The 24,449-nt window shown below is 37.5% G+C and overlaps 1 protein-coding gene across 1 annotated transcript in view; it reads right to left on the reverse strand.

Moving 5' to 3' along the window:
• The window catches only part of synpra (synaptoporin a), a gene marked incomplete at both ends in the record, with an annotated part of 36,008 nt that overhangs the window by 1,106 nt on the left and 10,453 nt on the right, over window positions 1-24,449 (reverse strand). Inside the window, 3 exons of the mRNA XM_081357601.1 lie at window positions 1,379-1,570; window positions 1,860-2,058; window positions 5,251-5,375. Coding sequence (XP_081213727.1) covers window positions 1,379-1,570; window positions 1,860-2,058; window positions 5,251-5,375 — 516 coding nt within the window. The remainder of the gene's footprint in view (window positions 1-1,378; window positions 1,571-1,859; window positions 2,059-5,250; window positions 5,376-24,449) is intronic.

The following is a 24,449-nucleotide window of genomic DNA, read 5'->3' on the forward strand; positions in this document are numbered from 1 at the left end:
AACACAGACTCCAACACAAACTTAAACATATTGATAAAAAAAAAAAATAATTTTTTTCTGCTGAAGCTCGTAAGGCCAGATGTGAATCGGATGAACTTTGGGTAAAAAACACGGATCAACATCGGCAGGGCATTTGAATAATGAAGAAACCTTATCTACAAACCTAGAATGTACATTTCCTGAAGAAAATGTGAAGTGGTGCTTGCAGTGACAGAATTCAGCACGGTTGCGGTTCCATACTTATCATGGTACGAGCATGGAGCATTAGTTCAACATCAAGCTGATAAAAGTAGCTTATTATTTTAACGTTGCAGTGGGAGTTTACCTGAGTTTCCAGCATGTTGTGGGATGCTTTGTGTGTTACGTCCGGTTGTGTCTCAGTCTGCTCTCTGCCATTTTGAAAAGGTCAAAGGTTATCTCATCTCAGCAACTCGTGCATCAAAATATTCTACGAGCTGCCCAGTGGAAAATACCACATGAGGGGGTGTTCATGTGCATTTTCCACGTCGGCTTTTGGTATTTACCATAATTACCATAGCACGTGAAGGCTCCATCCATTACCCCACTTATAATGCCCAGAATGGTGCCAAACTTCTACAGTAGTACAAATAGGTTCTGTACTCATAAAACGAGGCATTGGAAAGTTAAGTACATCAGGAGTTTATTTAAATAACACTTGCCTGATGGCTAATGCTACCGCTAACCTGGACGTCGAGGTCACGTCAGTGATTTGGGAAAAGCACGTAAAAGTCCTGGCAGAAAGCGATGCATAAGGATGTAGTGTAATGACGCCCAGTTCCAGGAATGCACTAATATTTTGTTGGTAGTACCAGTTTGCAACAATTATTAGTTAACACTAAGTTGACAACACTTCGGAAAAAATAATAATTCGTTGTTACACTACATCCTTATGCATCGCTTTCTGCCGGGACTTTTACGTGCTTTTCCCAAATCACTGACGTGACCTCGACGTCCAGGTTAGCGGTAGCATTAGCCATCAGGCAAGTGTTATTTAAATAAACTCCTGATGTACTTACAAACTTTCCAATGCCTCGTTTTATGAGTACAGAAGCTATTTGTACTACTGTAGAAGTTTGGTACCATTCTGGGCATTATTAGTGGGGTAATTTATGAGATACATCCTTGGATCCATTAGCACCTGCACTAAGCCATTCGGCTGATATCTCTAAATAAGCTCTAACTTTAATAATGTTCGACCAAGGGAAAAAGGTTTGTTTGGCTCGAGGTCATGGTGCAAAGGACCCTATAGGTTGATTTTACTCTGAACCATCCCTTTAAGTGTTGTAAATGAAAGTCTAGACACCCACCAGATATGTGTGGCTATAGAGTGTCAACATTTTAGTATCTCATGCCTTACCACAGATGTGTTCAGGCCAGACCATCTAGGTCCGTACACTGAGCTGCACTTGTTTGTCTGCACCTTACATGCAGACATGAGCAGAACCACCTCATCTGGATCAGTTGCAGTCTTCACATCTGAAAGCCCTTTTGCCCACGCAGATGAACTCACTAGCCACACAAATGAGAACACCACCGTCACTATGAAGTCCTGGGGAGCATGAAGAAAGTGTGTTACATGTATTTTTTGTCAAATTCTGTTGCTAATTTGAAGAACTATTTTAACATTAATAAAATTACAAACTGCAGCTTTAAACTCGATTACAATGATTTGTATGCAAGGATGCATTACTATATGCTAAGTAGGACTAAATTTAATGTGGGTGTTTTACAGTAAATAGCAGCTCATGTCTTGTATGTCAGTCTTCTCTAATAGCAATGCTTTGACAGTCCACAAAGGTTTGAGTGATTAGCTTGTCTAAAATAACGGCAGGGCTCACAATGAGAGGTCCGCGGTTGTTTTCGCGGTACTTGTTCTGGAAAAAGATGTAGACCACTGTGGCCAGCAGGGAGTAGAGAAAGGAAAAGACAGCAATGGTGACGAAGAACTCTGCGGAGGAAGAAAAATCTCCGATCAGGTAAAGCCGCTCTTGCCTCCTTCCCTCACACATCGGCACGTCAAAATCCACCCGGTTCAACCTGTTTAATGTAAGCCACAAAAAAAATCATACTTTTTTATACAGTTTGCAGTTATATTAGGAATTATTCAGTGTCAACACCTGGCTAGAATAACATTATGCCGCTTTTATGCTTTTTTGGATATTACCTTTCATGTAGTGTGTAATATAAATGTATGTAAAAGTAGAGTAAACCCAGCCCGATCTGCCGGCGATTTGATTTCGCCCTGCAACTCAGGCTGGAAACCTGTACATTCTTCTAGCCTGCTTCCGTTACAAATCTGCGGGGACCAATCACAAACTGGCTTATCCACCTGGCACGCTATTGGCGGGTTTAATCCAATCCAATTCCTTTTAACCTCTCGACGATGCTCAATGGCTTCTTTAGTTTAGCAAACAAATCGCTCGAGTGGATGTAAATACCACTCACTCTCATGTTTTTTTTTTTTGCACAACCTGCAAAAATCGCTCGATCGGAGGCCTAGTGAGAGCTGTGCAGGTAAACCTCACTCCCCTTGACTCAAGAGGTGCACTATAGCAACTGACGCTATAGAGGCTATGGTCTTTAGCGTACTTGTTAGCGTGTCCACCTCCCATGCAAAAAATGCCGGTTCGAATCCTGCTCAGAGTGGTGCGAGTAGTACTGGATGAGTTACACCAATGTAGGTTTGTGATAAATTAGCATATTGCTCACGTATGAACCCCTTTAGACCAAGAGGTGCACTAGCGACTGACGCTATAGAGCTGGTAAGTCCCACCCATCCGTAAAACCCCAAGTGGACCTCTAGGTTGAAAAATCGTCAATGCAAGTGAATGGGAGAAAATAATTATTTTCTGGTCCCATTTGAATTGTGCCATGAATGTGAACATATGTTGTCTGTGAATTTTTTATATAATTTTTCATGTTACGAGTTTGACAGTATATGGTATGATTCTTCGGCTAGCAGTTGTGGAAAAGACATAACGAGAAAGACTACATGTCGCCTATGTGACGTCACCCCATAAAGCTGACTTACCCGTGGTTTTCGCTAACCTCAACGATTTTGTCCTCTCCCTGAAAAATTGGCGGTGAAGTGCACCAAAGACACAGCCATGTTTAGCGGGATCCGTGAGCTAGCGTCCATGTGCGAGTGGTGGTGACGTTTCAAACGCGTCGAAAGCAGCGAAGAGTTGTAGGCTAGTCCACAAAGTGCTCTCACACAAAGTCTAATCGTATCAAACTTCTACCCGCTAAATTGTAGCATTCTTTACACGAAAAATTATATTAAAAATTCACAGACAACATATGTTCACATTCATGGCACAATTCAAACAAGACCAGAAAATAATTATTTTCTCCCATTCACTTGCATTGACGATTTTTCAACCTAGAGGTCCAGTGGGGTTAGCGGAAGGGGCGGGACTTACCAGCTCTATAGAGTCACACTAGCCACTGATGCTATCATTGGCTGCCCAACAACAATGTCTATATTGACCCACCCTTAAACACTGCAGTTATAGCTGAGACCTGGAAGTGTTTGGTTTGTGTTGTCAGCTAGTCAAGCAAGACGCTGTTTTCTGTGCTGCGAAAGCAAATCCACATTGCATGCACTTTGAAAGGATTGTTACGCCATTGTTACTGTTCATATCACTGTGTAAACAAGTGCTGAGGAAAGCCCCGGAGCTGAAATTCAGATATGGTAATGCCATTTCTTTTCCGACACGCACTGACTATCTTGACTATCCGACCAATCAGAGCAGAGTAGGCTCTCGAAAAGGCGGGGTTTAGAAAGACCGGATTCAGACACTGTGAGAAAAGAGGTGATGCTGCAATGTTTATTATAAGAAAATTCAACTGCTTTTGACTTTGGATGCATATAAATATTATAGGAGACCTCCAAAAAATTAGGAACCGGTAGGGGCACATTAAGTTCCTGTCACAAGGTTACTTTAGTTCCTGTCTATTTCTGCCTTATCCTCCTTAGATTACTATGAACTTGTCAACTCTAGTGAATACAGCAGGACCTAGGGCTACTTCAAAGCATTGCATTACTGTGGGCATCTTGTGTGTGTTCTTGACCTTTAAGGGCAAAAAAATAACAACTTGGACGCATAATGAGGCTACAGAAGAATACCAGTCTGTCGAAAGCATTTTCAGCCTACTCAGAATTATGGTGGTGATTCAATACAGAACTCTATTGTCTTCTGTTCTTTAAATTGACATGGTATGATTTCATGTAACTTTATTACCACAATGGATAACAATGAAGACAGACCTGATGCATGATTCTAGCGTATGTGTCAGCCAACTCATTTATTGAGTACAAATGGGTGAGTGTGTTTCTATCTCTTAGAAATAATTTCTCTTTTTTTATATTTAAGACAGAGCTGTAAATACTGTGAGATACTTGAAATGGAAGATATGGCTAAGTTTTCTAAAGTTTTCATTTAACCATGAATTTATTCACACACAGACAAACAGGCCTTTGGAAATATAGTAAATGTATTAATCTTTCAATTGGTAATCAGTCATATATTTGGGTCATGAAAACACTGAATATACCACTTTGATTTACTGATTTAAACTGAACTAGTATTTTAATTTGATATCTCCATTGTATACTGTATACAAAATATCACAAACATTTTAAACTTTTAAAAATGAAGGACCATGTGACACTGAAGACTGAATTAATATCTGCAGAAAATTCGGGTTTGCCATCACAGGAATAAATTACATTTTAAAATATATTACAATAGAAAACTGGAAACTTTTAATTTGAAACAATATTTCACAATGCTTTTACTGTATTTCTGATCAAATAAATTCAGCCTTGGTGTGCAGATAAAGTAAAAAATATCAGACCGCCAGTGTATATAAGCTATTTGATTAGCGCTTACATGATGTATAAATCATTCATTTTGACGTGTAATGTGAAGAAAACAATATCTGATTATACTGAGGATCTATAAACATCAGCCCAAATAGCACAATCATTTAATTTTACAAATTAGCTGTGATGCTGAGAGTTGTGTTTCCGTTCAAAACACTGAAGCCAGCTGTGCTCACCGAGAAACAAATCTTGTAACTGGCAGCACACAGAGAATATAAAGATAAAACCATTAGCACATAATCAAATGCTCCTGTGTATTAGAGTATTGAATCAAAGCGATGTAATTATCTCTCTCTATTGCTCTGCAGAGTATACGCAGGGGTGCTTTAAACAAGCCTTACCTGAATGGGTAAGCAAAGTTGATGCCGATACTGAGGTTGCTGTCGGACTTGTTGATGCAGTCCACACTAACCCGCAGTTGCCCAGAGTAACCTCCACATGTTGCAAATGCAAAGATGGCAAAAAGCTGAGGAGATATAACATGAAGAACAGTTCAAGTCACCATGAAATCAAAATGAACCATTCTTAATTGTGTGTGTGTGTGGAATGGATTATAGCAATATTTATTAGAAATGAACTGAATGAGACGCTAGAATAAGACGAGGAGTATTGAGATCAGAGGAGTGAGGTTTACTCGTACTTATTGAGATCAGAGGAGTGAGGTTTACTCGCACAGCATCTACTAGCTGGCCTCTGTTACACTCACCCCCATCCGGGTCACGACACCAATGTAACCCCTCTCACCGGGTCCTTCACACCCCGCTCTGTGCGGGTCTCGAACCCGGGTCTCCGGCATGAGAGTCAGGCGCTCTAACAAGGAGGCTAAAGACTGCAGCCTCTAGAATCTGTCGCTAGAGCGCCTATTGAGATCAGAGGAGTGAGGTTTACTCACACAGCAACTACTAGCTGGCCTCCGTTACATATGCACACTTACAAACCGTCTCATTCTAGCGTTTAATGCTGAATAGGACTCTAAACTACAATTCTCTGAAGGAATGGACTAGGAAGCACTCAGCCTCACTAGGATGCAGACTTCTGTTTGAGAAGCACCCTGTATTTGAGCGAGTCATGGAATCATTCAATCAACCAATTTGTTCAAAAACTGATTCATTTGTTAAAGAAATACCACTTAAGCATGTTGCAACATTTAACTTTTTTTAATATATTTTTGTTAGGGTAACACAGGGGTGCCCAATCCTGCTCCTGCCGATCGACTGTCCTGCACAGTTCATCTCCAACCCTAATCAAACACACCTGAAGCAAACAATTAAGGTCTTCAGGTTCACTTGAAAATTAAAGGCAGGTGTGTTTGATTAGGGTTGGAGATGAACTGTGCAGGACAGTCGATCGGCAGGAGCAGGATTGGGAACCCCTGGGGTAACACAAACAAAGTAACAAGCAACACTTTGTCTAAAACGTAAGTTGCTTAATTTGTACCTTAATATAACAGCTTCGAAATCATTTCGATGGTAAACGAACTCGTAGTAGGGCGAATCATCCCGATAGCAAAGCAGGGGGAGAAGCCGCTGGCAAAACCAGCAATGCAAGTTTGAGAGGTGGTGCCTCTTGCTTTACATCACATACATGAACAACATATGAAGCAGCCTCTAAGGAGGACACTAGCACGCATTTCAGACGTGAATCATGGCAGAGTCGACGAAGAAAGCGCGGTCGGAAGAGTGCAGAGACGGCTCTGCGTGAGTGGTATTTATGACAGTAACGCTACATACAAGTACTCCACGGCGACTCTAGAGGTCGCTGTTTGAGAAAAACTGAAACTACATAGTGTGCCTTTAATATATAATATCATTATTGAACGTTTGAATAAAAAAATCTAACATCAGGAATCTAATATATCACATCAATAACCTAAAATAATGGCTCACTCTGTTGTTAACATTTTCTAGTTAGAGACATACACTGTTAGACTTTTCTGTAATTTCTACAGTTATTTACTTTAAATCCCCCAGTATTATACTGCTATTTCTCTTTACAGTAAATAACTGTGATTCCCATTGCATCATGGGAATTTTCTGTGTCGTCTAACACCACATACAGAGACTTACTGTATTTTTTAAATTTGCTGTATACTACTGTATTTGACGTAACTGCCTCTCTGGCTGGCAACATTCCACCGTGCTTTTTATTTCCTAATTTTTGCCTTCCACCTCGTGTCTACAACGCTATAATAGCCAGAGGCTGTCTATATTGGACACATTGAAGCGACTGGACCTTTAAATGCAAACCTGTTTGACCCTTGTCAGAAATAGCGCGAGCGCTTGGACTCGTATCGGACTACGTCAGAAATATAACGGCCGCGGCGCATCTGTCTGGGATTTGTCGTGTCGCGTCAGAGCATCCAGTGTAGGTAATGGGGTCTGTGTTTTGTTGGATCGCGACGTTCGTGTCTGGCCCGGGGAAGAGACGGAATTCACTTCACCGAGAGAGAGATCAGCAAGCAAGGTAAAAAAAAAAAAAAAAAAAACCTTCTGTGTGTGTTGACAGGATTGTGCCCAGTTTAACCTATGATATAACTTAACGTTAGCCTAACGTTACTCGTCGTCAACATTGCGGTAACGAACTTTACCATGGTAAACTGAGCTAACGTTCAATTTTACACACTTTGTTAGATTGAATTGTGAATATGCCAACGAGCAACGCGTTTACATAAACAATAAATGTGAATAAACTAATGTGAAATTCTGTTTATAGCCTAATGTTGGCCTACTGATGAGAACCTTTATAGTTTTAGCATTATTTTTCAAACTATTCCATATTATAGTTTTTTTTAATGGAATTTAATATTTACTTCCATTTTTGTGTTTAAAGGCAACTGCAACAAAGCGCCAATTCGCGCCAGACTTCTAGCAAGATTCCAGAGGTAAGTTAGGCCAGCCCAGATTTGTGATATATTTTGAGATAAGTTTGCTGAAATGATTAGCATACGCTATGTGAAAATTGCTTTGAGCCACTGGTGCAGACTAGGTAGCTTACAATATCTTATAAAATCTCTATAAACTTTATATCAAATAAGTGACCTTTGCATTATGTCTAATTTTATTACACAGCAAATGAACCAATCAGAAGATGGACCATTGTCTTTGTTCAGTCTCACCAGATAAATGTATCCAGGTAAACACTGCAGTAAAACTCTCACTAATTCATTCATACCAAATCTAGCATTCTAAACAACTTAAGTTCATATTTTTGCATTATTTTGATATTTTATGGACTGGACTAGGAAGCACTCAGCCTCACTAGGATGCAGACTTCTGTTTGAGAAGCACCCTGTATTTGAGCGAGTCATGGAATCATTCAATCAACCAATTTGTTCAAAAACTGATTCATTTGTTAAAGAAATACCACTTAAGCATGTTGCAACATTTAACTTTTTTTAATATATTTTTGTTAGGGTAACACAGGGGTGCCCAATCCTGCTCCTGCCGATCGACTGTCCTGCACAGTTCATCTCCAACCCTAATCAAACACACCTGAAGCAAACAATTAAGGTCTTCAGGTTCACTTGAAAATTAAAGGCAGGTGTGTTTGATTAGGGTTGGAGATGAACTGTGCAGGACAGTCGATCGGCAGGAGCAGGATTGGGAACCCCTGGGGTAACACAAACAAAGTAACAAGCAACACTTTGTCTAAAACGTAAGTTGCTTAATTTGTACCTTAATATAACAGCTTCGAAATCATTTCGATGGTAAACGAACTCGTAGTAGGGCGAATCATCCCGATAGCAAAGCAGGGGGAGAAGCCGCTGGCAAAACCAGCAATGCAAGTTTGAGAGGTGGTGCCTCTTGCTTTACATCACATACATGAACAACATATGAAGCAGCCTCTAAGGAGGACACTAGCACGCATTTCAGACGTGAATCATGGCAGAGTCGACGAAGAAAGCGCGGTCGGAAGAGTGCAGAGACGGCTCTGCGTGAGTGGTATTTATGACAGTAACGCTACATACAAGTACTCCACGGCGACTCTAGAGGTCGCTGTTTGAGAAAAACTGAAACTACATAGTGTGCCTTTAATATATAATATCATTATTGAACGTTTGAATAAAAAAATCTAACATCAGGAATCTAATATATCACATCAATAACCTAAAATAATGGCTCACTCTGTTGTTAACATTTTCTAGTTAGAGACATACACTGTTAGACTTTTCTGTAATTTCTACAGTTATTTACTTTAAATCCCCCAGTATTATACTGCTATTTCTCTTTACAGTAAATAACTGTGATTCCCATTGCATCATGGGAATTTTCTGTGTCGTCTAACACCACATACAGAGACTTACTGTATTTTTTAAATTTGCTGTATACTACTGTATTTGACGTAACTGCCTCTCTGGCTGGCAACATTCCACCGTGCTTTTTATTTCCTAATTTTTGCCTTCCACCTCGTGTCTACAACGCTATAATAGCCAGAGGCTGTCTATATTGGACACATTGAAGCGACTGGACCTTTAAATGCAAACCTGTTTGACCCTTGTCAGAAATAGCGCGAGCGCTTGGACTCGTATCGGACTACGTCAGAAATATAACGGCCGCGGCGCATCTGTCTGGGATTTGTCGTGTCGCGTCAGAGCATCCAGTGTAGGTAATGGGGTCTGTGTTTTGTTGGATCGCGACGTTCGTGTCTGGCCCGGGGAAGAGACGGAATTCACTTCACCGAGAGAGAGATCAGCAAGCAAGGTAAAAAAAAAAAAAAAAAAAACCTTCTGTGTGTGTTGACAGGATTGTGCCCAGTTTAACCTATGATATAACTTAACGTTAGCCTAACGTTACTCGTCGTCAACATTGCGGTAACGAACTTTACCATGGTAAACTGAGCTAACGTTCAATTTTACACACTTTGTTAGATTGAATTGTGAATATGCCAACGAGCAACGCGTTTACATAAACAATAAATGTGAATAAACTAATGTGAAATTCTGTTTATAGCCTAATGTTGGCCTACTGATGAGAACCTTTATAGTTTTAGCATTATTTTTCAAACTATTCCATATTATAGTTTTTTTTAATGGAATTTAATATTTACTTCCATTTTTGTGTTTAAAGGCAACTGCAACAAAGCGCCAATTCGCGCCAGACTTCTAGCAAGATTCCAGAGGTAAGTTAGGCCAGCCCAGATTTGTGATATATTTTGAGATAAGTTTGCTGAAATGATTAGCATACGCTATGTGAAAATTGCTTTGAGCCACTGGTGCAGACTAGGTAGCTTACAATATCTTATAAAATCTCTATAAACTTTATATCAAATAAGTGACCTTTGCATTATGTCTAATTTTATTACACAGCAAATGAACCAATCAGAAGATGGACCATTGTCTTTGTTCAGTCTCACCAGATAAATGTATCCAGGTAAACACTGCAGTAAAACTCTCACTAATTCATTCATACCAAATCTAGCATTCTAAACAACTTAAGTTCATATTTTTGCATTATTTTGATATTTTATTAGCCAGAAGACTCTACCATTGCAGTCCCACCTGACTAGGAAGGTCCTAATATCAGCGCACAGGTGGGTTATACTGGAGGAAGGAGAACGATCATCACACAGTGATTTCTTGCATGTGTCTTACTGTGTATTTGTCTCAAACAGGTACCCCTTCACTGCAGACAAGCTGAAATGGGCTAAAAATATCGATTTCAGTCGTTTTTTTCTATGGATCTCAGCATTTTTGGACAGAATTTAGGATTTGTAAGAATTAAAAATTAATCTGGCATAATTTAATTTAGTTCTTTTGTATGCTATTTATTGACAAAAGCTGTTTACAAATATATATTCTTAAGTTTTTGTGAAAATAATAAATAAAAATTAAAAAAGGAGGTTAAAAATAATGTGACACTAATATTCTCTCTCTCTCTCTCTCTCTCTCTCTCTCTCTCTCTCTCTCTCTCTCATATAGTTTTGGAACCGGGATCTCCTCTGAAGGACTGAGTACATTTGTGTTTGTGGGCACGCATGCTGACCAGGGAACATTCTGATGTTGTCAATCAAGTTCTGAACAGGAACCAATCTTTGGAGAAGTTCATTTATTCACAAAGGTGGACAAAAACATTGTGTTGGCTTTTTAAAGATTATTTTGATGATGATTTTTACTCCTATGCTGTAGAAAAGATGGAGTAGACAGTCAGACATTGATAATAATAAGAAATGTTTCTTGAGCATCAAAGAGACTTCTTTCAAAAACATTAAGACACTTAAATACTTCTTTTGGCCAGTGTACATGAATCCAACACATTTTTGGAAATAAGTGAAATTATTTTTAAGGTGGGGTTATGTGTCTTGTATTGTGAAAAGAACTGTGTTTTGTCCTGTTTTGGACATTTCCTTTTTGAATGCTTAAAAATGTATTTATATTCTGCAGTTTTATGAATGTAATGGTTGATATTTCATTATAATACTTGTATAAGCTAAACAACCAATGACTCTACATTCATTTAGTCAAATGCTAATGTTTTGTTTATGGTTTTATGTATGTTTTCAAAAATGTTTGCAGTGAAGGACAGCACATAATGTGTTAATTTAACACGTTTACACATCTTTGTGCTAACCTCTCTGACATTTTTACTTTGTTAAAATCATTAACACAATGAATGAGTTAAAATTAACACAAAAAAATGTTGTCTCTAAACTCACCCATTAATGTGTAAAAATTTCACACATCATTTACAGCATTGGCATGTTTATTTTGTGATATATCCGAAATGTTTTAAATAAAAAAATGGTATTTTGTGATAACTTTGTCTAATTGGTTTGTATGAAAGTAGTACTTATGTAGGATAAAAATAAAATTAATCATATATCAAAATTATCAAATCTAATTTATATTTAGTACAAATAAAAATAATTACAGTAGTGTACTGATTAGCTTCGTTTTTACAGTAATGCACTGTACTGATTAGCTTCGTTTTTACAGTAATGCACTGTATTTACACAAAACTGAAATACGGTTTGGTACTGTAACTCTTAATTACAGTAACTTACTGGCAACAGTGTTGCCAGTAAGTTACTGTAAAAAACCCTTGAAAAGTCTAACAGTGTATTAGGCACATCTTTTGAGGTTGTGCTTATATACAGGCATAACAAACTCGTGGGATATGCCTATAAATCTCATTACAAAAATGTTCGTAATAACTTGCATCGCCCCTGACCTGAAATGACTTTCCTTTTCAGCTGATGTCACCAAGCAATCACCTGTAATGAGACCACTTTTCACCCAATCAAGTTCTGTCACATTTTTTTCCTTTCAAATATCCGTTATACATTACAGAAGTTCAATGTTGACTTTATAATTATGAAAAGTGAAGGGAGATACTGTTTCCACACCAGCTTAAAGGATAGTTTCTAACTAGTAAAGTTAATTGCTCTAAACATTGTTTTATTTAGATACTGGATTACAGCGACATGAGACTGTGGCCAATCTCAATTAAGTCGGAGTCACTGTAAACGTGATTAATTCTCATCCGCAGATGTCAAGCACATTTGCAAAAGGTGTTTGCAAACACTGAGTGAAACTATGATTTCATGATCACACACACAAAGAGGTGCTCTCTGTCACTCTTTGTCTCCAATTATCTTGTCTTTAACATTTTTCTCTTTAACACAGTCTCTCCACAGATTCTTCTATAACCTCCGCCTCTTTCCCAGTCTTTTTCTCTTTATATGTCCATTATCCTTTTTTATTTAGGCTGTGGATCTATTGTGAAGCCTAGTCTTATTAAGCACAGAGGACAAGCTCTATGAGAACAAATCTGACTCGCCTAAAACACATTTCTGCAACACTGATATGAGAATGGGTTCTCTGTAGGAGGTGATACATCTCACTGAACCCAGATACAAGTCATTCTGCAGATATGCAGCTTGAAAAAAAAATCAATGATGAGAATATATTCAAAATTCAAGAGAGAGCAATGTGAAGGACTGAAAGCGTACTGATCGATATAGTGCTCAATATGCAAAATATAAAGAATCCTGTGGCAAAACTATGTTAATGATGCAATTATAGTGTCAGTAAATGTAAAAAATAATAAAATAAGTACTGCAATACAAACTTTTTCCCTTAAAAATAAAAAGTGAATTGTGTCATTTCTCTTCCACAACTGACACCAAATGGAATTGCAAAAATATTATCTTTTTTCAAACAGGCTCCCCCAAATACTCAGCATATCTGTCATTGGTCACATCATTGGTTGTTTCTATGTCAGGCCATGGAAACAAATGTACAGATTTTTTTTAAAGAAATTTACAATGTTAAAAAAAATTCTATTTCAAATAAATGCTGTTCATTAGAATGTTCGATTCTTAAAAGATTTCTTAAAAATGTATCATGGTTTCCACAAAAATAAGCAGTACATATGTTTTTAACTTTGATAATAATAAGAAATGTTTACTGAGCATCAAATCAGCATATTAGAATGATTTCTGAAGGATCACATGACACTGAAGACTGGAGTGATAATCCTGAAAAAAATTCTCCTGAAAAAGATAATTCTTTTAAAAACATTTAAAAAAGAAATTATAATATACACATTGTTCAGAACAGAAAATGTTGGAAAAAGGTGCAAAACAAATTTTAAGGTTCAGTTTCTCAGAATTCAGAAGCTCTTCTGATTACATATATTCATCTTGGATCACTTATACTTTTACATATAGTCCTTTGTGAGACTATTTTAATAGATGTACAGTCTAGCTTATTACTTTACAAGTCAAGGTATAAGGTATTATCTTAACACGATACCTTCAGCGATTAATAGTCAGTCACCATGGTAACACATAAGACATATGCGGAGTACCTCCTCAACAGCTGAACTACAGACATTCTTGTTTCCTAATCCAGTTTCCAGTTTCTTAAACCTCAAAAAAGCTCAAATCGGCACAGATTCCATATGAGTCCAAGGACCTCTGAACATCTGTGAGAAACACTGGAAACCAAATCTTTTTTTGCTAGCATTTCATTGATCATGAATAATGAGTCATTCATAAAACAGAAATAGAAATCTCACTTATTCAGAATTATGAATGATTCAGTATGGTGAGAGAGCAATTTTCGCACCTAAAAGGTCTCTGAGACGCTGACAAATGGGATGTTGGGAGAAACTGCACCACAAAACTTACAAAAATCTCAGATCTTACAACAAAAACTACCATAGAATATTATTAATATTAGGTCAGTTTAGCTCTATTAATCACTATGTAACACCGGACATGCAGAGATTCTGAAGCCAGGACTTACCGGAGCAAATATGACCATACACATTTAAAAGCTAAAGAGATATCCAGCTTCAGAACATGCTCTTAAGAGTATCTGTATCTTCTCCTCGTCTCTCTGCTCTATCTCCTCGTCTTGCGAGCTTGTGTCTCCTCGACTGTGAGCTCAGGAGAGGGTTGGCACTTCTGTGTGGCTCTCAAAGTCTAACCCTGCACTCCCTTCTTTGCTCTGCTCTACAGGCACAAACACACAGAGGAACTCCCTAACTAAAATCACTTCACAAAGTCATGAGTCAAGACTGTACACTGAATGCTACAGATCTGCATTCAGATGAAATAAATGAAATCAAGCAATAAGGGAAGACCCAGCTAACAGGGAACGTTCTCTGAACTTTTGCTAACAATCTGGCAAGGTTATCTCAAAGTTATGAACAAATGTTCTTCCAGTAATGTTAATATAACATTCATTCAGAGTTGGCTGGTCTTTAATAATGTTATCATTAACTTAAAAAGTTATTTATGCATCGTTCATGGAATGTTTCTGAAGCATTTCAGATGCATGCTCGTCTAATGTTTTTTAAATGTTACCATACGAGTGCTGTCAAATCGATTAATCGCAATTAATCGCTTCTAAAATAAAAGTTTGTAAATATGTAAAATGTGTGTGTGTGTGTGTATATATATATATATATATATATATATATATATATATATATATATATATATATATATTATATACAACAAACTTTTATGTTAGATGCGATTAATCGCGATTAATTGATTTGACAGCATTAGTTACTTGTTTAGTTCAGAGAACATTCAAAATATAATTTTTGCAAAATGTAATGTTCTTTTAACGTTTGCACAACCAAAAAATAAAAACATTTAAAATATTTCAATTAAATGTTTAGCATGTTAATGGATAGTTTAAAGCTTTATTGATTAAAGTTATTATACTTTAAACTTAAGAGTAAAATGTGTGAGTTTAAAAAAAAAAAAGAAATACAAAACTATAACTAATATTTGATCAAATAAGATTAAAAGCACACATAATCTTTTCATGGTAATATGCTGTTATGTATTTCATAACAGGGTGGCATTTTGTGTATTTTGTCATTAAGCTTGAACTGACTTTTAAAAATGTTAAGATGTCCCTTTAATGATGATGCAAAAAAGATATTTATGAAAGTATCTTTCATTTTTAAAAAGTTTCAAAGCCCAAAAGACACCCTACTAAAGTTTTGAGGAAAAAACAGTTCTTTTACAGCCTTTCTGGAACTGAAAGCAGTCACATGGGTTTAAAGCTTTCAAACCCTTTGTTAAAAATGGGAAACTCATGGCATTTTTCTCAAAGCTACAGCAATGCATTGAAAAAGATGAAACCTATTTTTTATGGCTGAAAGGTGCTGTAGCCTATCAGTAATATGAAGAACTGAATTGGAAGATCCCCAGATGTAAACAAATAAAATCTCCTGTAAACACGCAGCATGAGAGAACTCTGATCTGAATATCAATGGGATGTGACACTTCACCTCTATGCAAGGCACATTTTTTTAGCATTGCTGTTAAGGCAACAATAATGTTGTATGTTATGAAACTGTTAGATGACATGCTGATAATAGTGTTAGAGTTTATTGTTACTGTCATGTAGACGCCTATTTCAGATGTATGGAAAATGCCAGCTCTGCTAATAAACAACATGATTAATTACCATAGGCAACAGCTACTAATATAAGAATTCACTGGCCTGTCATTATGGCAAAAACAGTGATGCCTTCTCAAGACTAACCTCAAATTGCCTGCTCACATCATGCCAAAATAATTTGGAAAAGCTACACCCCGTAACAATGAAGCTTATGTCTAGGTAATGGAAATAAGCATTAGAGTCTCATGATGTGCGTTAAACCCTCAACATACCAGAACTGGTGGTGAATTTCACACATTCAAGAAGTTTCATCCAAGGAAAAGTCAAAAAAAAATTGTTTTTAATGTTTTTAGTTTGAGTAAACAATAATAACCTTGCTACACCTGGAAATTATGGTGTTTGCAGTTTATATTTAAAAATAATTGTGTTCAAAATGTAAAAAAATTATATAATGAGTGAGTGGCCTACATCGTGAATCTATTTCCAAACCGTGTTTTTGTCTTATTCTGAATCATACACCTATAATAAGTGTTTGTGTTTATGTTTTACTATTTTAGATTGGTTCAGGTCGTCCCACTGTGGAGTATCCCAGGCTACAATGTTCTTCCGCAAGACGCATGTAGTTCTGTTTATTAATCGCTAGAGCGGCAAAAGTTACGGACTGCAGCTTATATTAAAGGGGCAATAGCTTATATTAAAGAGGCAATTTAATAAAAATGTGTATATAATGCTGTTTTCACTAAATACAAGTGCAGTTGTGTTCCGAAGGCACCGGCATGTCTTCCATATACACCAAACTCTTTTATCTTAACATTTATTCTCTATTTCCCATTCAAGAATTCAACTTAAGTATTAAGTCTAAGGATTCCCCAGTATGGCCTCTAGACTCCACTTAGTATCCAGTCCAAGAGCTGAGATCCTATTGTGATGGATTTATCCACTCACCACAAGGAGTCAAACCAGAGACCCTGTGCTGATGCAATCAAATGAAAGTGTGTCTGACAGAGGTACAATAACACTCCATTTTGGTTGAATCTAATGGACAGGTGTGAGAAACCCATGGGAGAATGGGTGAGCAGTGCGTGGGAGCTCGACAGCCAGTAGAAAGGACGCTTCTCTCTCAACGACCCATATGTGCGTATAGCACCTGTTGAGCTGGTAATGAGGAGAGTTGTCCCGTCTTTGTCTTTCCCCACCAGAATATTTTCACGGATTCTAACCAACAGAGTAATGAGACGACTTAAATCTGTGCCAGAGAGAAACTGTGTCATGCTTCTATCTTCAGAGGAGGGTTTGAGTGACCTGGGGTTTGGGGAATGCCTCACTTCAATTTTAAGATGAAGGGCTTCCACAGAAATAGAAGACCTTATTTTAAGGAGAAAACTGTAGGTACCATATGGTTCTTCTATGTGCTTGTGGATCACAATATAGGTCTTGAAATCCCCAGAGAAACTCTGATACTCTACTACATATAAATGATTGATTATTGAGAAAACACATTAAGATGTTCTGGTGGCTATCCATAAAATGATGACAACATAATGATCTGTAACATATATATTTTTCTTAAAATTTCTATGGCAACCATTATGTAAGAACTTTAATTGTTGGCAGTGCAGGAATTGCTGTAAAAATATAAAATAAGATAAAGTAAAGTAAAGTAAAATAACATTTTACAATTAAATTACAATATATAAAAATAATAAATAATAATAATAATAATAAATAATAAACAAGTTCTGGTGGCTATCCATAAAACAATGTTGGAAAAACATTGTTCTGTAACATATTTTATTCTTTCCATGTCATTTATGGCAATCATGTAAAATAAAATACTTTAATTTTTGGTAGTCCCGGAATTGCTGTGAAAAAATAAAATAAAATAAAATTAAATAAAATAAAATAAAATAAAATTAAATAAAATAAAATAAAAGAAAATAAAAGAAAATAAAAGAAAATAAAATAAAATAAAATAAAATAAAATAAAATAAAATAAAATAAAATAAAATAAAATAAAATAAAAAAATCCAAATAAAATAAAATAAAATAATTCAAATAAAATAATAATATAGAACAATTATAATAAAACATAAATATATAAATATTAAAACTATGAGAAAAACTGATGAAAAAGTTTTTCAACAATCATCTAGTTAATTAGAGAAGTTGACTAGTTTGACTACTTAAAAAAAAAAAAAAAATTATAGGCATGCTGATAGTGTAGCCTACTGCTTTAACTGCTAACCGAGAATTTGCACACTAAAGCTCAAACAGAAAAGTTGCATCAAGAAAAGTTAGGACCATTGCGAAATGCATCAAGTAAACCTAAAAGCATAATTATTTAGGATGTCCTTTCAATTTAAATTTGTAATTTTACACATATAGCTAATAAGAAACTGCCACAGAACAAACCAAACTGAAGTTACATCTAATATCTAGATTCACGGCCTCCACATTTTTCTGTATTGTTTTTTGATTAAGACTTACAGTATATCGGGATTACTCATCTCAGATCAATGGTAACAAACGCATTTCAATGAAGAACTCAGTATGTGCATCTTCAAAGCCACCTATGCCACTGTCTCGCTGAAGACAGCTCCCACAATCCCTCATTGAGGTGTCTATCATTGAGCCTCACTGAAACTTGTGCTGAGAGAACACCATCAGACACACAGGCACAAATGTTCGCCCTCACACACATTCTCAGAAAGCTACAAGACAGGGTGAACACTGCACTAGCTGCATTGTACACTGACAATGATCCATGTCATTGAAATGTATTGCAGGGATACAGAACATTCTCCCAGTGGGAGAGATGTTACATGCTGGAATGGATATGAAACAGCTGTTATTTAGTAGTAAATCATTTTTGATAAAAACTGTCAACTGGTTTATGGTGTGATGAATGTTTCAGAGCTATATTTCAGTATCGTTTGATTAGAATGAGAGGTCTCTAGAGTGCTTTATGTCATTAATAAACTGCACTGAATGACTCCATGAAAATTATTCTGCCAATTTCTCTCTCTGCCCTTTTATTAAAAAAAATAATTTAAAAAAAGCTTTACATGTATGGATTTTGATGATTCTGTGGATAAATAGATTATTTTTATTTTGAAGAATTAGAAGATTTGTGTCCCTTAGGCTGACTTTTCAAACAACCAATCAAAACAAACAATTTTTTTATTTAAATTATAAATAATATAGAAAGTTTACAATATTTTTAAACCTTTTTACTGTGTCTCTAATTACTTCTCCAGAGTGTTGAACTATTACATTTGCCCCTTTTTTAAATTTAGTCTTAAACCATACTTATATAGGCTATATGATGTCAAATGTCACCCCCCCCCCCCAATTTAACAGTAAATAATTTTTTAAAAAATCATAAGGAATCAAATAGTTTTTTAATTACAATTCTCAAATAAAAATCAGATAAAGCCTATTTATTTATAGATATGGTTGCCAAAACACTCATAAAGTGAGCTTTTTTCAAGTCAGATATGTTCAATAGACAATAATTACACAATTTTGATTATGTTAACTAACAACATTACATTTGAGCTTTCTGTACTTTATGATAGAATATCTAAACAAGCAAACATTTATTATTGAAAAAAAAGTTATTTAGGGATTGACTTCTAAATGACTGTATTTTAATGTTAAAAAATGAATTGAACCAATGATGATTCTAAAAGAAAATGCATCCGGGACCCTTATTTCAGTGCTGTAAATCATACAGCCCTCATATTCCACGGCTGAGTGTATCAGACAGAGGAAAAGCCTTTGAAACCTGGCTTGAAATTAATTTCTCTTGTGGTTAGTAGTGAGTTGCACAGGGAAGTATTTATTTAAACCCAGTGGTCTTCTTAGCTTGAAAGACTCAGGGAATCCAATTTCTCATTTATGTGAATTGGTAGAGCACGGCAGAAGTGGCCCTGTATCGGCAGCGCACTCATGCTCATCAGAGAACTGCTCAGTTGTTTTGAATGTGGCTTTAACATTGGCTCACTGTAATGGGTCCACTAAGAGGCTGGAGCTCAATGTCTAAGCAGTGTAACACAAGTTGAACTGGTCAACACTGTCAAACGCACAACAAATGAGAATATCTAAACACAAACTGTCTTTATTAAATTCACAGGAGGATAAGACAAACACAACCACTTTACATCAATGCGACCTCGAATGGATGGGTTGCCCCCTCCAGCCAGTGACACCATTCTTCCAAGGGCAGCTTGATAGCAAAAAGGCACATGGATAGAGTTTGGCGGGTCCCCCTGCTGCACTAGTTCAGGAAGCATCAACTTTAATGATGAATGGTAGATCTGGGTTTGGATGGATTAAGGTGGGAGCAGTGCTAAATGCAAGCTTGAGCTGATGGAATGCCTCTCCAGGACAGAGACTTGGGCGTCTTGCATTATAGGGAGGTGAGAGGAGCTGACAAGGTCCTGAAATTGAAGATGAAGCGGTGGTAGAAGTTTACAAAGCCCAGGAATCATTGAAGTTCTTTCACGGTAGTGGGAGTGGGCCAATTCTGCACTGCGTCTACCTTCCCCTGGTCTTAATGATGTAGCCCAGGGACTGCATGGATGAACCATGGAATTTGCACTTCTCCAACTTGAGGTAAAGATTGTTTTCTCCTAACTTTTGAAGGAGCTGCATAACGTGGAGGCGATTGTCTGCCTCGCTCCAGGAGTAGATTAGGATCCCTTTAATGTAGATGATCACGAAACGATAGAGGTACTCCCGGAACACCTCATTCACGAAGGTCTAGAACATGGAGGGTGTGTTGGACAGCCCGTATGGCATGACCCGATATTCGTAGTGCCCTGATAGTGTTATGAAGGCCATCTTCCATTCATCCCCCCACCGTATCCGAATGAGAGTGTACGCGCTAGGTCCAACTTGGTGAAGATAGTAGCACCTCTCAGAATTTCCAGAGCCACTTGAACCAGAGGAAGGGGATATATGTAAGACAGTTTGTTTTTTGAGGGTTCGATAATCGATGCACTGCCGTAAGCCAAGTCCTTTTTTGCCACGAAAAAGAAGCTGGAAGCGGCAGGGGATGTAGAAGGACGGATGTATCCCTGGGGAAGAGCCTTTTCTACATACTCCTATATGGTCTTTTGTTCAGGAATGGATAACAGGTACACTCTACCCATTGCCTATAAGGAGTTAAAGGAGGCTCATTGTTTACTGAACACGTCCTGAAGCGTCCCATATTCCTCAGGAATCTTGACCTGGTGATGTTTCTCTGGACTTTCAATGGTGGTTGCTTGGAGAAACACATTGGACGAATCAGCTGCTGATTTGATTTCAGGTAGGAAGTTTTAAATAGGAATTAAAGCAGTCCTTTTATTCCAGAATGTTGTCAGTGGTCCAGGAAATATTAGGAGCAACCAATGTTGTTGTAACCAGGGGCGTCCCAGAATGATGTAGACCGTTGATCCATCCAGCACCAGCAATGATATTGTTTCAGAGTGGGTTACTCCGATGCGGAGCGTGAGGGACGGAGTGCAGTGAGTTATAAAGCCTTTTCCAAGCGGCTTACCTAGAATGGATTGAACATTAAATTTCTTCTGACAAGGGATCTTCGGGATTTAGAAGCGGTCGATGAAGTTTCTTGAAATGAAGTTTCCCGCGGAGCCCGAGTCAATAAGGGCCTTTGCTGAAACATAATGATGGGCAGACATCACTGATACAGGAATATGCAGCAGAGAGGTTACATTGGGATGAACATTAATGTTGCTCACCGCTGGGCGAAGTGGTCGAACATATAAATGTCTCTCAGCCCCGCAATAAAGGCACAAATGTTTTTGAATGCGTCTTTGTCTCTCAGTAGGTGATATATGAAATTAATCAACTTCCATGTGTTCCTCATGTTCACAGGCTTTTAAGTGTTGAGCCACACACATGGATCGGTGAATAAGGTTTTCCAAACCAAAGCTGTCATCAAAGATGGCTCGCAGAGAAGGTGACAGTTCCTGTCGGTAAGCAGTGATAAGGGCAGTTTCATTCCATCCACTACTCAGCCACCGAATATTTGCCTTGTTTTAGTCAAAACAGTTGATCATGAACTGATAGTGAACTTGTGGTTTGATCAAAACCTCATTAAAGTGAAGTAGGCATCCAGAGTGTTTGTTACCTTGCCTGCTTGTTCCCAAATGGTTTTGGCCCACTAGAGCGCTCGGCCTGAAAGCAGAGAAATGATGAATGCGATCTTTGCTTTATCCGTACGAAATCGTTGCGGTTGCATTTCAAACAGCAAAGTGCACTGGAGAAGAAAGCCACTGCAATTCTCGCCTGAGAATGTCGCTGGTAGGGCCATGGGACTGGCATGCAGATCAGGAAGAGGTGGCTTGCGGAAGGAGCGACTGACGGAGTTGATGGATCAGGTCGGCGAACAGATCAGCGGGAGAAGTTGAAGGAGTCCCGGGATCCATTTCATTTAGTCGGTCTGGGCTTCTGTCAGCGATACTGAAGAACAGGCAACAGGAAGCCTAATTATTGAAGAGATTCAGAGAAACAGCACAAGTATCACAGCATGGTGAATGGCACTAAAATGATTTAACCTGATGATAATAGTTCTTTGTCTTTGCAGGATGACCCGGAAAGGTTGCAGACTGCAGATGATTATGATTATGAAGATACAGGTAAACAATAAGGTAGAGAGTCAGGTAAGTCTTGCACATAGTGGAGACAAGACCAGACAACTACATGTTCTCAGAAAAAAAGGTACAAAAGCTGTCACTGGGACAGTACCCTTCAAAATGTTTCTAATATGTACCATTTAGGTACTAATATGTACACTTTTGGAACTAATATGTACACTTTTGGTACCAATATTTACCTTTGAGGGACTAATATGCACTCTTTAGGTACAAAGGTGTACTTTTTTGAAAAGGTACCGCCACAGTGACAGCTTTTGTACCTTTTTTTCTGAGAGTTGGTGAGTATGTGTATATAGGCAAGTCCCAGGTGATTAGTGACAGGTGCTGGGAATCAGTACTCAGGTGAGTTTGAATGAGTGGGTGGAGTTGCAGCTGATGAAACGGCTGAAACTGTTACTATATATATGTTTATATATATTATACAAATAAAGTGATCTTGAATGCAGATACCACAAAAAATATTTTGGTTTCAGAATTTTGCTCTTTTGACATTGTCATTTCTTAGTAATCATTATTTGGACCCTCTGCCATTTGGACTGACTGTATATTAATGTGCAAGAAGAAGATTATTATACAATAATGGATGTGATAACTTGCAATGAATTAGCGCCATCTGGTGACAGCACCAAGATGAGCCTCAACACTTTGAGCATTTACAGTCACAGACAGTGATTTGTTTGTAGGGGATTGTTTTCATCACATTTAACTCTTAGCTTAGAAATAAATTATCAAATAATTTACACACAAAATACCAATTAATTTTAAGTAAATGAGTATGGTCTGATCTGATCACTTTTCTGCAGAATCTCTGTAGTACAGTTAATGTGGACTTCTGGGAGTTGAAATCAAGACCCAGAAGAGGTAGGTGAGTCATAATTATGATGCTTTAATTTATTCCTGCTTCATCTACTGCCACTTACTCACTTGCAGTAATTAAAGCAGAGGAACTCATCCTAATGTGACTCGCTTGTGTGTGTGTGTGTTTGTGTGCAGGGCCTTTGCTAGGGTATCTGGGGCCCCGGTGCAGGTTGTTGCTGTGGGCTAGGTTGAAATCACGTTGAAATCCCTAGGTTGAAATCGCGGGGCAGCAGAAAGCTAGAATCGTCACCACCTTTCTCCCATATAGTGATGGCCCTGTGTGTGTATGTGGGTCAGTTTTTACCAACTTTGTGGGGAACCAAAAGTGAATAAAGGTCTTAATAAGGTTTAAGCTTAATTAACAGTATTTGTAGCATTATTTTTATTACCACAATAAATGGTGCTTACAATTAAAGTAAATGGGTTCCATTCTTGAAGTTAGAAATTTTATAAAAGCACTTATATATAATTTTCAGTTAAAGGGGTGGTTGAGTATGATTTCATTTAATTTTCAGTTAAAGGGGTGGTTGAGTATGATTTCACTTTTTTAACTTTAGTTAGTGTGTAATGTTGCTGTTTGTGCATAAACAACATCTGCAAAGTTACAATGCTCAAAGTTCAAAGCAAAGGGAGATATTTGCTTTTAAAGAAATTGCTTATTAAGGACTACAACAAATGGCTGGTAGGGACTACACGACATTCCTCCCGGGTTAGTGACATTACCAACCCTAGAATTTACATAAACCCCGCCCCCTGAACACGATTTATAGATTATCAAGACAGAATATGCTAATCAATGACTAGAAGATAACTACATAAATTCATCAACTAACCATTCAGAGACGTCCTGTTGCATTCTACATGTTATCACTTCTTCTTGAGTCTCTCCATCATTGACTCCGTTGACATCATCTGACTCCGGTCTGAACATAAAAGGCTAAAAGTTTTAGAAATTTTCAGTGCATGTCTAAGTGAGGTACAATGACACAAGCTGTTGAAGCTCCGCCCTCTGCGCCGCAAGCAGCAGCTCATTTGCATTTAAAGGAACAGACACAAAACGGTGTGTTTTTGCTCACCCTCAAAAAGTGGCAACTTTAACATGCTATATAAAAATATCTGTGGGTATTTTGAGCTAAAACTTCACATACAC

This window comes from Scardinius erythrophthalmus, assembly GCF_964197995.2.
Source record: "Scardinius erythrophthalmus genome assembly, chromosome: 25".
In the NCBI taxonomy this organism is placed as follows: domain Eukaryota; kingdom Metazoa; phylum Chordata; class Actinopteri; order Cypriniformes; family Leuciscidae; genus Scardinius; species Scardinius erythrophthalmus.